The 15,611-nt window shown below is 36.8% G+C and overlaps 1 protein-coding gene across 3 annotated transcripts in view; it reads right to left on the bottom strand.

Moving 5' to 3' along the window:
* The window catches only part of MND1 (meiotic nuclear divisions 1), an 84,495-nt gene that overhangs the window by 16,655 nt on the left and 52,229 nt on the right, over positions 1–15,611 (bottom strand). Inside the window, exons 5-6 of one of the 3 annotated variants that reach the window (XM_029235733.1) lie at positions 14,644–14,718; positions 11,399–11,513 (exon numbers count right to left, since the gene is read on the bottom strand). In XM_029235733.1, the coding sequence (XP_029091566.1) occupies positions 11,399–11,513; positions 14,644–14,718 (190 nt within the window). The remainder of the gene's footprint in view (positions 1–11,398; positions 11,514–14,643; positions 14,719–15,611) is intronic. The other 2 variants (XM_029235735.1, XM_029235734.1) reach the window with 2 other exon arrangements.

Raw genomic sequence — 15,611 nt, 5'->3', positions numbered from 1 at the left:
GTAAACCCTGCATCTGTGGAATATATGAACAGACAAGGAGTGTTCCCACAATTGAGGCTGCAGACTCTAGGGGTAAGTGTGGACTTTGGGGGCAAGTACACACGGGAGTCATGCCAGATCAGAGTCTGAACTGGCCCCACAGTGCCCACAGCAGGTCCAGGGACTGACCTAGAAGTACTGGGGACATCCTGGGCAGGCAGGGATTGGCTGTGGCTCACTGTGGGGGCAGGACACTGACACCTGAAGGTCCAGGAAAATATTATTATTATTTTCTTCGTTTTATTCTGTTGTTCTTTTTTTCAATTGTTCTTTTAATTTTTATTTACTTTTTCCTTACTTTTTTATCCTTTTATTTTTAATATTAAACACTTTTTTCTATTTCTACTTTACTTTCTCATTATATTGTTTTTTCCCTTGCCTTTGTTTTTTTCCCTTGTTTTGCTTTATTTTTCTTCTTTTTAACTATATTTTCTATTTTTCTATTTTTACTTTACTTTTTTGCTGTTTTGTGTTTCTTCCTTTTGCCTTCTTCTTTCGTTTTTATCTTTTTCTTGTTTTGTGTGTTTTATGCTTTCTTTGCCTTTTTTTAGCTTGCTTCTGCTTTTGATTTGTTTTTGGTTTTTGTTAGTTTAGTTTTAGTGTTTGTTTTTGTTTTGGGGTTCATTTATTTGTTTGCTTGTTCTCTTCTTTTTTTGTTTTCTCTCTTTTTCTTTCTTGTGTGTGTGTGTGTGTGTGTTTCTTTGTGTGTTTTCGTCTGTTTGGTTTTTCTTTTACCATTTGTATTGGGGTTTTATTTCTCTGTTCATTTTCTTTTCTTTCTTTTTTTCCCTTTTCCTCTGTGCCTTGAGGCTTGCAGAGTTTTACTCCAGCCAGGGGGTGCGCCTGAGCCTAAGAGGTTGGAGAGCCGAGTCTAGGATGTTGGACTACCAGAGAACTCCCGGCACCTGGGAATATTAATCGGTGAGAGTTCTCCCAGGGGTCTCCATCTCAACACTAAGACCTGGCTCCACCCAACAGCCAGCAAGCTCCAGTGCTGGACACCTCACGCCAAAAAACTAGCAAGACAGGAACACAACCCCACCAATTAGCAGACAGGCTGCCTAAAGTCATACTAAGCTTACAGACACACCAAAACACACAACCAGATGCATCACTGCCCATCAGAGGGACAAAATCCAGCTCCACCCATCAGAACGCAGGCACCAGTCTCCAGCACTAGGAAGCCTACACAAGCCACTGGACCAACTTCACCCACTGGGGGCAGACACTAGAAGTAAGAGGAACTGTGACACTGCAGACTGAGGAAAGGAGAACCCAAACACAGTACGTTAAACAAAATGAGAAGACAGAGAAATATGCTGCAAATGAAGGAGCAAAGTAAAAACCCAAAAGACCAAACAAATGAAGAGGAAATAGGCAGTCTACCTGAAAAAGAATTCAGAGTAATGATAGTAAAGATGATCCAAAATCTCGGAAATAAAATGAAGAAAATACAAGAAACGTTTAACAAAGACCTAGAACTAAAGAGCAAAAAAACAGTGATGAACAACACAGTAACAGAAATTAAAAATACTCTAGAAGGAATCAATAGCAGAATAACTGAGGCAGAAGAATGGATAAGTGAGCTGGAAGACAGAATGGTGGAAATAACTGCCGTGTAGCAGAATAAAGAAAAAACAATGAAAAGCATTGAGGACAGTCTCAGAGACTTCTGGGACATTAAAGGCACCAAGATTCGAATGACAGGGGTCCCAGATGAAGAAGAGAAAAAGAAAGGGTCTGAGAAAATATTTGATGAGATTATAGTTGAACACTTCCCTAACATGGGAAAGGAAATAAATAGTCAATCAAGTCCAGGAAGCACAGAGCGTCCCACACAGGATAAACACAAGGAGAAACACGCCGAAACACATATTAATCAAACTATCAAAAATTAAATACACGACTTCGCTGGTGGCACAGTGATTAAGAATCCACCTGCCAATGCAGGGGACACGGGATTGAGCCCTGGTCGGGGAAGATCCCACATGGCACGGAGCAGCTAAGCCCATGTGCCACAACTACTAAGCCTGCACTCCAGAGCCTGCAAGCCACAACTACTGAAGTCCATGCACCTAGAGACCATGCTCCACAACAAAAGAAGCCACCACAATGAGAAGCCCTCGCACCGCAACAAAGAGTAGGCCCTGCTCGCCATAGCTAGAGAAAAGCCTGCACACAGTAACGAAGACCCAACGCAGTCAAAGACTTAAAAAAAGAAAAATTAAATACAAAGAAAAAAACATTAAAAGCAGCAAGGGAAAAGCAACAAATAACATACAAGGGAATCCCCATAAGGTTATGAGCTATTTTTCAGCAGAAACTCTGCAGGCCAGAAGGGAGTTGCAGGATATATTTAAAGTGATGAAAGGGAAAAAACTACAACCAAGATTACTCTACCTAGCCAGGATCTCATTCAGATTCGACAGAGAAATCAAAAGCTTTAGACAAGCAAAAGCTAAGAGAATTCAGCACCAGCAAACGAGCTGTACAACAAACGCTAAAGGAATTTCTCTAAGCGGGAAACACAAGAGAAGAAAAAGACCTACAAAAACAAATCCAAAACAATTAAGAAAATGGTAATAGGAACATACATATCAATAATTCAGAGTAATGATAGTAAAGATGTGAATGGATTAAATGCTCCAACCAAAAGACACAGACTGGCTGAATGGATACAAAACAAGACCCATATACATGCTGTCTATAAGAGACCCACTTCAGACCTAGGGACACATACAGACTTAAATTGAGGGGATAGAAAAAGATATTCTATGCAAATGGAAATCGAAAGAAAGCCGGGGGCTTCCCTGGTGGCGCAGTGGTTGAGAGTCTGCCTGCTAATGCAGGGAACACGGGTTTGAGCCCAGGTCTGGGAGGGTCCCACATGCTGCGGAGCAACTGGGCCCGTGAGCCACAGCTACTGAGCCTGCACGTCTGGAGCCTGTGCTCTACAACAAGAGAGGCCGCGATGGTGAGAGGCCCGCCCACTGTGATGAAGAGTGGCCCCTGCGTGCCACAACTAGAGAAAGCCCTCGCACAGAAACAAAGACCCAACACAGCAAAAATAAATTAATTAATAAACTCCTACCCCCAACATCTTTAAAAAAAAAAGAAAGCTGGAGTAGCAATACTCATATCAGATAAAATAGACTTTAAAACAAAGACTATTACAAGAGACAAAGGACACTACATAATGATCAAGGGATCAATCCAAGAAGAAGATATAACAATTGTAAATATTTATGCACCCAACATAGGAGCACATCAATACATAAGGCAAATACTAACAGCCATAAAAGGGGAAATTGACAATAACACAATCACAGTAGGGGACTTGAACACCCCACTTTCACCAACGGACAGATCATCCAAAATGAAAATAAATAAGGAAACACAGCTTTAAATGATACATGAAACAAGATGGACTTAATTGATATTTATAGGACATTCCATCCAAAAACAACAGAATACACTTTCTTCTCAAGTGCTCATGGAACACTCTCCAGGATAGATCATATCTCGGGTCACAAATCAAGCCTCAGTAAATTTAAGAAAACTGAAATCGTATGAAGCATCTTTTCCGACCACAGCGTTATGAGATTAGAAATCAATTACAGGGACTTCCCTGGTAGTGCAGTGGTTAGGAATCCGCTTGCCAGTGCAGGGGACACAGATTTGAGCCCTGGTCTGGGAAGATCTCACATGCTGCGGAGCAACTAAGCCTGTGCACCACAACTACTGAGTCTGTGCTCTAGAGCTCGCGAGCCACAACTACTGAACCGTGTGCAAGAACTACTGAAGTTCCCATGCCTAAAGCCTGTGCTCTGCCACAAGAGAAGCCACCACAATGAGAAGCCCGTGCGCTGCAATGAAGAGTAGCCTCCGCTTGCTGCAGCTAGAGAAAGGCCATGTGCAGCAACAAAGACCCAATGGAGCCAAAAAAAAAAAAAAAAATCAATTACAGAACAGAAAACTGTAAAAAACACAAACACATGGGAGCTACACAACATGCTACTAAATAACCAATACTAAATAATCACTGAAGAAATCAAACAGGAAGTCAAAAAATACCTAGAAGCAAATGACAACGAAACACAACGACCTAAGACCTATGGGATGCAGCAAAAGCAGTTCTAAGAGGGAAGTTTATAGCAATACAAACCTACCTCAAAAAGCAAGAAAAATCTCAAATAAACAAAATAGAAGAAAAGAAAACAACAGTAAAGATCAATAAAACTAAAAGCAGATTCTGAGTAGATAAACGATAAACGTTTAGCCAGACTCATCAAGAAAAAAAAGGGAGAAGACTCAAATCAATAAAATTAGAAATGAGAAGGAGATGTTACAACAGACACTGCAGAAATACAAAGGATCATAAGAGATTACTACAAGCAACTATATGCCAACAAAATGGACAACCTGGAAGAAATGGACAAATTCTTAGAAAGGTATAACCTTCCAAGACTGAACCAGGATGAAAGAGAAAATATGAACAGACCAATCACAAGTAATGAAATTGAAATTGTGATTAAAAATCTTCCAACAAAGTCAAGGACCAGATGGCCTCACAGGTGAATTCTATCAAACATTTAGAGAAGAGCTAACACCCATCCTTCTCAAACGCTTCCAAAAACATTGCAGAGGAAGGAACACTCCCAAACTCATTCTACAAGGCCACCATCACCCTGATACCGAAACCAGACAAAGCTACTACAAAAAAGAAAATTACAGACCAATATTACTGATGAATATAGATGAAAAAATCGTCATCAAAATACTAGCAAACACAATCTAACAACACATTAAAAGGATCATACACCATGATCAAGTGGGATTTATCCCAGGGATGCAAGGATTCTTTGATATATGCAAATAATCAATGGGATACAACATATAAACAAACTGAAGAATAAAAACCATATGATCATCTCAATAGATGCAGAAAAAGCTTTTGACAAAATTCAAAACCGATTTATGATAAAAACTCTCCAGAAAATGGGCATAGGGGGAACCTACCTCAACATAATAAAGGCCATATACAACAAACGCACAGCAAACATCATTCACAATGATGAAAAACTGAAAACATTTCCTCTAAGATCAGGAACAAGACAAGGATGTCCACTCTCACCACTATTATTCAACATAGTTTTGGAAGTCTTAGCCACGGCAATCAGAGAAGAAAAAGAAATAAAAGGAATACAAATTGGAAAAGAAGTAAAATGGTCACTGTTTGCAGACGACATGATACTATACATTGAAAATCCTAAAGATGCCACCAGAAAATTAGTAGGGGTAATCAATGAATTTAGTAAAGTTGCAGGATACAAAATTAATGCACAGAAATCTCTTGCATTCTTATACTCTAACAACAGAAGATCAGAAAGAGAAATTAAGGAAACAATCCCATTCACCATTGTAACAAAAAGAATAAAATACCTAGGAATAAACCTACCTACAGAGGTATAAAAGACCTGTATAAGAAAACTATAAGACACTGATGAAAGAAATCAAAGATGACACAAACAGATGGAGAGATATACCATGTTCTTGGATTGGAAGAATCAATATTGTGAAAATGACTATACTACCCAAAGCAATCTACAGATTCAGTGCAATCCCTATCAAATTACCAATGGCATTTTTCACAGAACTAGAACAAAAAAATCATAAAATTTGTATGGAGACACAAAAGACCCCGAATAGCCAAAGCAACCTTGAGAAAAAAAAAAAAAAAATGGAGCTGGAGGAATCAGATGCCCTGACTTCAGACTATACTACAAAGCTACAGTAATCAAGACAGTATGGTACTGGCACAAAAACAGAAATATAGATCAATGGAACAGGATAGAAAGCCCAGAAATAAACCCACTCACCTATGGTCAACTAATCTATGACAAAAGAGGCAAGGATATACAATGGAGAAAAGACAGTCTCTTCAATAAGTGGTGCTGGGAAAACTGGACAGCTACATGTAAAATAATGAAATTAGAACACTCCTTAACATAATACACAAAAATAAACTCAAAATGGATGAAAGAGCTAAATGTAAGGCCGGACACTATAAAACTCTCATAGGAAAACATAGGAAGAACACTCTTTGACATAAATCATAGCAAGATCTTTTTTGACCCATCTCCTAGAGTAATGGAAATAAGAACAAAAATAAACAAATGGGACCTAATGAAACTTAAAAGCTTTTGCACAGCAAAGGAAACCATAAACAAGATGAGAAGACAACCCTCAGAATGGGAGAAAATATTTGCAAACGAATCAACAAAGGATTAATCTCCAAAATATACAAATAGCTCATGCAGCTCAATATCAAAAAAAAAAAAAAAACAACCCAATAAAAAATGGGTGGAAGAGCTAAGTAGACATTTCTCCAAAGAAGACATACAGATGGCCAAGAGGCACATGAAAAGATACTCAACATCACTAATTATTAGAGAAATGCAAATAAAAACTACAATGAGGTATCACCTCAGAATGAGGTGAATGGTCAGAATGGCCATCATCAAAAAATCTACAAACAATAAACGCTGGAGAGGGTGTGGAGAAAAGGGAACCCTCTTGCACTGTTGGTGGGAATGTAAATTGATACAGCCACTATGGAGAACAGTTTGGAGGTTCCTTAAAAAACTAAAAATAGAATTACCATATGACCCTGCAATCCCACTACTGGGCATACACCCAAAAAAAACCATAATTCAGAAAGACACACGCACCCCAATGTTCACTGCAGCACTGTTTACAATAGCCAGGTCACGGAAGCAACCTAAATGCCCATCGACAGAAGAGTGGATAAAGAAGATATGGTACGTATATACAATGGAATATTACTCAGCCATAAAAGGGAATGAAATTGGGTGATTTGTAGAAATGTGGATAGACCTAGAGACTGTCATACAGAGTGAAGTAAGTCAGAAAGAGAAAAACAAATACAGCATATTAATGCATATATGTGGAATTTAGAAAAATGAACTGGTTTGCAAGACAGAAACAGAGATACAGACATCGAGAAGAAACGTATGGACAGCAAGTGGGGAAAGGGTGGGCGGGATGAATTTGGAGATTGGGATTGACATATATACACTAATATGTATAAAATAGATAACTAATGAGAACCTGCTCTATAGCACAGGGAACTCCACTTCGCTGTACAGTAGAACCTAACAACACTGTAAAACAACTATACCTCAATTTTAAAAATTAAAATAAAGAAAGAAAGAAAAACAATAATCTCATTGGGGAAAGGGGATTTGGGATGAGTCAAGTTAAAACCTAAAACGATCTCTAGATTTAGTGATAAGGAGATTACTGCCATTTACTACTTACATATCTAAATTTCTTGAATCTGTGGGTTTATAGTTTTTATCAAATTTGAAAAAAATTTAGCCTTATTTCTTTTGATATGTATTTCTTCAGATATTTTTCTGGCCTGAAACACCCCTGCCCTGCCCCCATCCCCAACATACACTCCTTTTGGGACTCTAATTACACATATATTGGGGTCACTGAAGTTGTCTTATATCTCATGGATGCTATTTTTCATTAAAAAAAATTTTTTTTCCCTGAGTTTCATTTTGGATAGTTTCTGTTGCCATGTCTTTAAATACACTAATCTTTTCTTCTGTGGAAGTTTAATCTGTTGTTAATCCAATTCAGTGTATTTTTCTTTTCAGACACTGTATTGTTCATCTCCAAAAGTTTGACTTGGGTCTTTTTTATATCTTCAATGTTTCTACTTAACTTTTTGAACATATAGAATACATTTATAATAATTATTAATGTTATGGTCTTCTAATTCTACTATCTGTGTCAATTCTGGGTTAGTTTTGATTGGAGGATTATTCTTCTCACTAACAATTATGTTTTTCCTACTTCTATGCATGCCTGGTAATCTTTCATTGTATGCCAGAGATTATGAATTTTACCTCCTGGGTGCTAGATATTTTTGTGCTCCTATAAATATTATTGAGCTTTGTTCTGGAATGCATTTAAGTTACTTTACAGTAGTTTGTTGCCTTCAAGACTTGCTCTTATGGTTTGTTAGGGGGGTTGACAGCAGAGCTCAGTCTAGGGCTACTACCTTTTATTGAAGCAAGACCTTCTTGAGTACTCTACTCAATGCCTTGTGAATTATACATTTTTCTAATCTGGCTGGTGAGAATAGACACATTCCTGGTCCTGTGTGAGTGCCTGGCACTGTTTCTTCTAGTCCTTTGAGATGGTTCTTTCCCCAGTTTTGGTTAGTTTCCTCATATGCGTGCATAGAATACTTGAGAGGAACCCTCTCTAGATACCCAAGGTTCTCTTTCTGTGTTACCCCCTCCTCTCTAGTATGGTATCCTGTGAACTCTATCCACGTTGGTCTCCCTGATTCTCAGTTCCACCTCCTTGACTCAGGGAGTCTGTAGGTCTCTGCCTAGGTTGTTCTTCCTTGTGTTGCAGCCAGGAAACTCTCTCAACAAAATAAGCTGGGACAATTGTAAGGCTTACTTTGTTTCCTTTTTCTAGGAATTGCTTCCCTTTGCTGTCTGATGTCAAGTATCTTGAAAATCATTATTCCATATATTATGTTTGTTTTTGTTCTTATGTGGGAGGATAAATTCAGTACATTACTACTCTATCTTGGCTGAAAGTCAAAGTGCCACATTTGAATAAACTTCTGTTAGCTGTTCTGAATTTTAAAAGCAGAGGACAGGACATCACTGTATAAAAGTATGAACTAAAGTTAGTCTAAAAATCCTTTCTATAGGTATACAGGCTCTGACAGTTGTTTTTTCTTCTGACTGTAGTTCCATAGCTTTCCATAGAAAAAGAAATCCTACCGTCACATCTAAAATATACTTATGAAATAATGTAATTATTCTACATATCTACTGTCTATTAAATATAATATAATTTTCTATAATTATGTATTCTATAAAAATAGATGATTTTTAATGGAATTAAAAAGTAATAGCACAAAGCCAGGAAGGAAGGAAGGACTCTTATCCTCTCATTCCCCTATTAAGATAAAAAATGTACAATGTGAAAATTTCAAAAATTCACATATGTGTAATAGATTCATGATTATAAATTCTATAAGGCCCAAATACAGATCCATCTTATGTGGATGCATAAATATTAAAAGATAATCTAGATGTGATGTTGATGAAGAAACATAAAGTCTCTTAATTCACTGTAAACCAGAAAACTTTCTGCTCATTCACTTAGACCTCATACCCTGATTATTACTCATTCACATTGGTGTGTTTTCCTTGGGTTGAGAAATAAATTACCAAACTGTTAAATTTAAGGGTAAAGATGGAGAGCAGAATTCAGGCAACCAGTATAAAATTATAGTTGCAACTTCTATCTCAAGTATGCTATTCTACTCTCCAGAAAACACACCATCCTTAACATACTTGAAACGTCTTCCTTCAAGTTTTATTACCTTTCTAAGAGGTGATGCACTTACCAAAATTGCTGCATGATTCAGAGGTACAAGGAATATCAACATCTCAAGTTACATGCTTGAAATGAGTTTTCCCACTTCATGAATTAGTCTGGCATAATTCTTTACCCCTAGTGATTTTCTGTACCTCAAGATGATCCACTGGCTTAGGATCACAATCAGTATATTTCAGAATAGTTTTTAAGTCTAAATAAGAGTTTTTAGTCATTTCTGTGTGGACAGATATCATCAAATTGTGAAAAGGACTAAAAATGAGAGGTCACAAGTGGAGGTGGTATCAGTCAGGGTCATCTGCCCAGGGAAAGAGCTGTGGCAATACAATGGGGACCACAAAGTGAAAAAGCAGAAGCCTTCACTGGGTATGGCTAAGAGCTATGGGTCCCTAGACAGAAAAGGGAATGAGGCGGGTAAGCAAAGAGTTGGTACTTCAAGAAAAAAGTCCAAGAATTACACAAAACTAAAATCAGGAAGGAAGGTAGAACCAAGTTAAAGTGATAAATGAAAGATCATGTTTGGTTACTGTGAAAACAGAATTTCCATGATCAACTGCTGGAGGGCATAGCTATGCTGATCCGGAAAATAAACCACCTGAAGGTATTAAAAATCTGGTAAGAAAACTGTTCTTAAAATGCGCTTTCACAAGAAAATGCTCTAGATAGGATACACACCATTTGATGTCCTCTTTAACAAGCAGTCTGTGTCTTCTTTTAAAGGTGAATCATGAGCAGCCCTCACTTCCTAGTAGTGAACTCCTAACTTGTCTCCTGCTGCTTTGATGTGCTTGTGTTCACTGAGGGTCATTTGATATTAGTTAAAACTTTAAAACAGATTAAAGTGCTTAATTTTGTAGCACATTTGGTTAGTACTTTCTTCTGCAGGAAGATGATAAATGAAATGAATCCATGGGCAGCACGAAAGAGCTCCCCAAGTACTTAATTCACAGAAAATGACTGGCTCAGAGGGTTCTTCTGCCTCCACTTTGCTTTGAAAATCACCCTGGGTAATCAGCTGAACCAGGGCTACTACATATTGTCTAGGCCGTGCATGGCCTACATGTACTTGCATGGCATCTCCTGGAGTTGTGCAAAGCAGAAGCTGTCTCTAAAATTAAGTTTAACTTTAGATTATACTAATTGAACTGCTTAAATTTTTTTTTAATTGTAAAGAATACCATCAAACTTAATTGTAACCAAACTATTCTCAGGTTAATTTAAAAATACCAAATATTTTCAATTTCTTTCAAAGTCTTCAATCACATACTATAATATCAGTTTTTCTAGATGTTTCACTTGATAAAGTTTCTTAAATGAAAAGACAGGCTAAAACAGAAAAATGAGAAAAGTTATGCATACTTTTCTAAGCAATTAACTGCAGTATCTTTCATTTCCTCAAATATTCAAAATTCTATCTTTACATAAATATAAAAAATATACTGAAAATGTAGCTTTGGGGACTCTGTTTTAAAAGTAAGGAAAAACATCACTGGAATATTTAAAAGGCAAGTCAACACACCGACTACTTTTCTGCAACTTGTAAACTCGTATTTTTTGGTATTACTTTTCCTAGAAGATAATGGTGGATTTCTTTCTGGAGTCAAGGTACTTGAGGCCAACTTAACTCCTTCTCTGACTTCTCAGTTTCCTAAGCCTATACTTTATGTCTTTACCCTTCTACCCCACCGACCGTCCTTATTCTTGAAATGCTCATAATTTCAAAGTTGCCACTGTTCAGTGCTTTAACACTGAGGCTCCTTAATGCAAATATTAATGCAATAGTAATATTATTAAGGGTTTTATTTTCTCATATACGTGGAGAATGGTTATCAGGCAAACAGAAGTATAAAGTATCTTTGTTAGCAAAGTTAAAAACCCTCAAGGTGTAATACAAACTTACGTATTTCTTCCACAACTTGAGGGTCACATTCTTTGTATTTTTCTACTTCGGCCTTTAGCTGTTCCCTTTGGTCTCGAAGTGAAGAAAGCTCTTTTGCTAGCAAGGTTCGCTCTTCCTGTATTCAAAATAACATTATGTACAATTAAGACAAACAAAATGCCATAAGTTTATACATTTTATAAACATTTTATTTTCTCATAACTGATACGCGTTAGGTTTTGACGATATTATATATACATATACGTATATATTCACAGTGTAAGAACGAACTCAATTCTCATTTTTCTCTACAATCTCAATTATCTTATATAAATGTTAACTGAATGGAAATTAATATGTAGAATGGAATGCTCATAAACAGATGAGAGGTTACCAACTATGTCTGAACTCAAAAGAGGACTGTCATCACATTAGGAAAAAAATTATACCACTTCTTGGGTAGTTTCGCAAGATTGTATCTATATATATGTAAGTAATATTTTATGGCAACATCAATCATTATAAAATTTTCCTTGAAAGTGTTCTAGATAATTTTCCAGACTTCAAGGATGATTAACCTTTAAAAATATCAGAAATAACAGAACTGTAGCTTGTGACCTCCTATCACTTTCCTTTAAAGGTAAACCAGAATAAAGCTTTTACACAAAATGATCCAATAAACACCATTTGAAATTTCTAGCCATAGTTTTCACTAACAGGTAGAAGTAATAGTGCTATCGGTATTCAGTTCATATGTGTGAAAAATAAGTCCAAATAAAAACCAAATACTGGAAAAGGTTATGGTACAGAATTATAGGAAAAGTCTGAGGCAAAACCAAATAAGAGTTCAAACTGCCTGATGGGACTTGTTTAAGGTTCCTTGCTAGCTTGTATTTTTGTACTTGTATTTTTCTACTTTCGCCTTAAGCTATTCTTCTTGGTTCCAAGTAAAGAAAGCTTCTTTTGCTAGCAGTTATATAACAGAATGCATGTACAGACCTCTGAAGTAGCAGAGTCCAACAGAACTGTGCAATGACAGAAATGTTCTAGATTAGTCTTCTCCAATGCAGGAAACTACATAGGGATACTACATAGGGATACTGAGTACGTGAAATGTGACTGTTACTGAGAAACTGAATTTAATCGTATTTAATTTTAATTCAAATGTAAATTGTTACATATGATTAGTGTATACCACATTAGCATAGCATAGGAGAGACTGAAAATTAACTGCAATATAAGATTATCATTATTTGCTATTAACACCCAAATTATACATACTCCACAATGAAAAGCAAGAGGAGAAAAAGCTAATGAAGACAGGAGAAGCAGGGTGGTGCCTATCTGTGTGGATGCAATGACAGCTCTCCAGATACCCTGAGTTGGGAGCCTGGTTATTAGCACCAAGACCTTTGCCAAATTGCTTAACCTTTTTGTGCTTTCAGTTCCTCAAATGTAAAAATGAATATAGTAATAGTAGCTACCTCCTTAGACTGTTGGCAGGATTCAATATAGAAAATGCGTTTGGAACAGTACCTGCCTGGCTCGTAGTAAGCAGAATATATATGTTAGCTATTTCTTTTTCTTCATTACCATCAACAGCAGTTATCATCATCACCATGAATAATATCTAGTAGATAGAAAAAGCTTTCAGATATTTCTGAAAACTCGTGACTAGTGAACACAGGATGAACACAAGAGTTCATCTTTCTCAGGAGTCTTTCTGAACTCCTATAATCTTCTGATAGCTGTAGGTACCAACTGGGTTTGCTAGTAGGTTTTTTTCCTAGTTTCAGTGGTTACAGTGGACTGGGTAACCTTCAGCAGACTGGCTGACTACTTTGTGGCATGAATATGTCACCATTAGTTGAAGGTGCTTCTACAAGTTATTGCCAAATCAAAGGAAAAAAACAAGATCAAATAAAGAAGTGGTAATTGCTGTCAACTGAAGAAGAAATAAAACAGTTTCAGGTTATGTCCAGAACTTACCTTCCCTTAAATATTCTTCAGCAATTACCATTCTCCAATTCCTATCCGTCACTGTCCTGACTATTCACATGAAAGAATGTATGTAAAATAACTCTGAAAAGCATAAAGCCATGTAAACCTGTGATGTATTCTTTTCTATTGGGTTGGCCAAAAAGTTCCTTTGGGTTTTTCTGTAAGATGTTACAGAAAAACCCAAACGAACTTTTTGGCCAGCCCAATACAATGTGACAAGTTTTTGAGTCTCTTTCACAAGTCGTACAAATAGAGGTTGAGATGAAATGCTTAGAGGTTCATGTTGATCTTCAACATTTTTTCAAGTCATAAGTCCATACCTGAGATAATGATAAAACTAAAAAGTAAAGTGAATTTTTAAAAACCCCTAACACTTTTTAAAATAAAATAGTAGGTCAAAATTCATGTAAATAATTTAGAAATATTACAAGGCCATGAAAACACTGTATTGATAGTTTTCTTTCTTTTTTTAAATTTATCTATCTATCTATCTATGGCTGCATTGGGTCTTTGTTGCTGTGCCTGGGCTTCCTCTAGTTGCCGCGAGCGGGGGCTGCTCTTCATTGTGGTGCGCTCATTGCAGTGGCTTCTCTGGTTGCAGAGCATGGGCTCTAGACATGTGGGTTTCAGTAGTCGCGGAGCGCGGGCTCAGTAGTTGTGGCTCTGGGGCTCTAGAACTCAGGCTCAGTAGTTGTGGCGCATGGACTTAGCTGCTCCGTGGCATGGGGGCTCTTCCCGGGCCAAGGATTGAATCCATGTCCCCTGCATTGGCAGGCGGATTCTTAACCACTGCACCACCAGGGAAGTCCGATAGTTTTCAATTTATTCAGTGCCAAGACTCTTAAAAAGCTGACTCTTAAAAATTTACATAAACATTTATATAAGGCTTACTTTGTGCCAGGCTCTCTTCTAAGTGCTTTGCAAATATTAGCTAGTTTAATCACACAATAACTCAGTGACATAGATTTTATTATTCCCCATTTTACAACTGAGAAAATCGAGAAGAAAGAGTTTAGGAGACTTTCAAACCCAGGCAGTCTGGCTCCAGGGTTTATGCTTCTATGCCACACTGCTATACACAATATAATACAATAATAATAAATCTAGATTCACAATTAGGGAATCCTACCAGATCAAATGTTCACAGCCTTTGCTGTGACTCACTTCTTTTCTAGTGGGAACAGCATCCTCCTCACAGGAAGCTCGATGCTTTTATTCTTCTATTTAGAATTGACATTATAAAGAATCTACAGATACAAACTTACTGTTTCATGTCGGCCAATTTTAGCTTTCTCGATGCTTTTCTGCAGGTTTGCATGCTTTTGGTTTCCCTCAGATAACTAGAGAATTGAAACAAATAAAATGGTTTGCTAAGATAAACTTGCTTAACATAAAGTTTATGAATCAAGAAGACAAAATGAGATTTGTCTTCAGCCCAAGTCAGTATAACAAAAATGTCAAAGACTAATTTCTCTAACTTGAAGAAAACCAAGTACCATGAATCATTAGGGCAGACTGAAAAAAAAAAAAGTTTAAAATATTTCTTTTTATACTATACAAAAAAGTATACAATATGCTTTCAATCTTTTCTACAGTCTTGATTTATTAGGTTCCCTGCCCCCATCACAAATAACTTGAGGTATATTATTTAGTTAAAAATTTAACTTGAAAGTTAAAAAAAAATCTGTTTTATATAAATTCTCTCTTCACATTTCATTTCACTTCTGACTAAAGTCTTGTTTGAAACACTCTATACTGTTTCTTATAGGCTGGTAGTACTGTTACCTGCTTCACTAACATAGAGTCAAAAATGAACACATCACTGTATACTAAGTTCTTAGAGAAGAAAAAATCTATTAGATTGTTGCCAAATTTAGGCATGTTTTACATACGTTAAAAGTGAGTTTAAGCATTTTACGAAGCTTAGAAAGTAGTAAGTTATATTGTAAAAGGATTAAATAATACCAGCCTAAAGAGACCTTAGATACAGAATATTCATTAGCATGTGGCTGGGCCCACACCAAAAATGACTGGTTAACTTCAGAACATTGCCTCCCCATCTCAATTTTATTAATCTCACTTGGGCCCAAGATTAAATAAATAATCACAGGAAATTCTCAATACTAAATTCTCCATCACATTTTTTGCTACATAAACTAGTTAGAAATTTTAGACTCACTTGATTGGGTAAGGGCTTTTTAAAAATATATTCCACTCCTCACTAACTCTTGAG

This window comes from Monodon monoceros, unplaced genomic scaffold, assembly GCF_005190385.1.
Source record: "Monodon monoceros isolate NGI ecotype Baffin Bay Population unplaced genomic scaffold, NGI_Narwhal_1 Super_Scaffold_20, whole genome shotgun sequence".
In the NCBI taxonomy this organism is placed as follows: domain Eukaryota; kingdom Metazoa; phylum Chordata; class Mammalia; order Artiodactyla; family Monodontidae; genus Monodon; species Monodon monoceros.
This window is presented reverse-complemented; position numbering and strand designations above follow the sequence as displayed.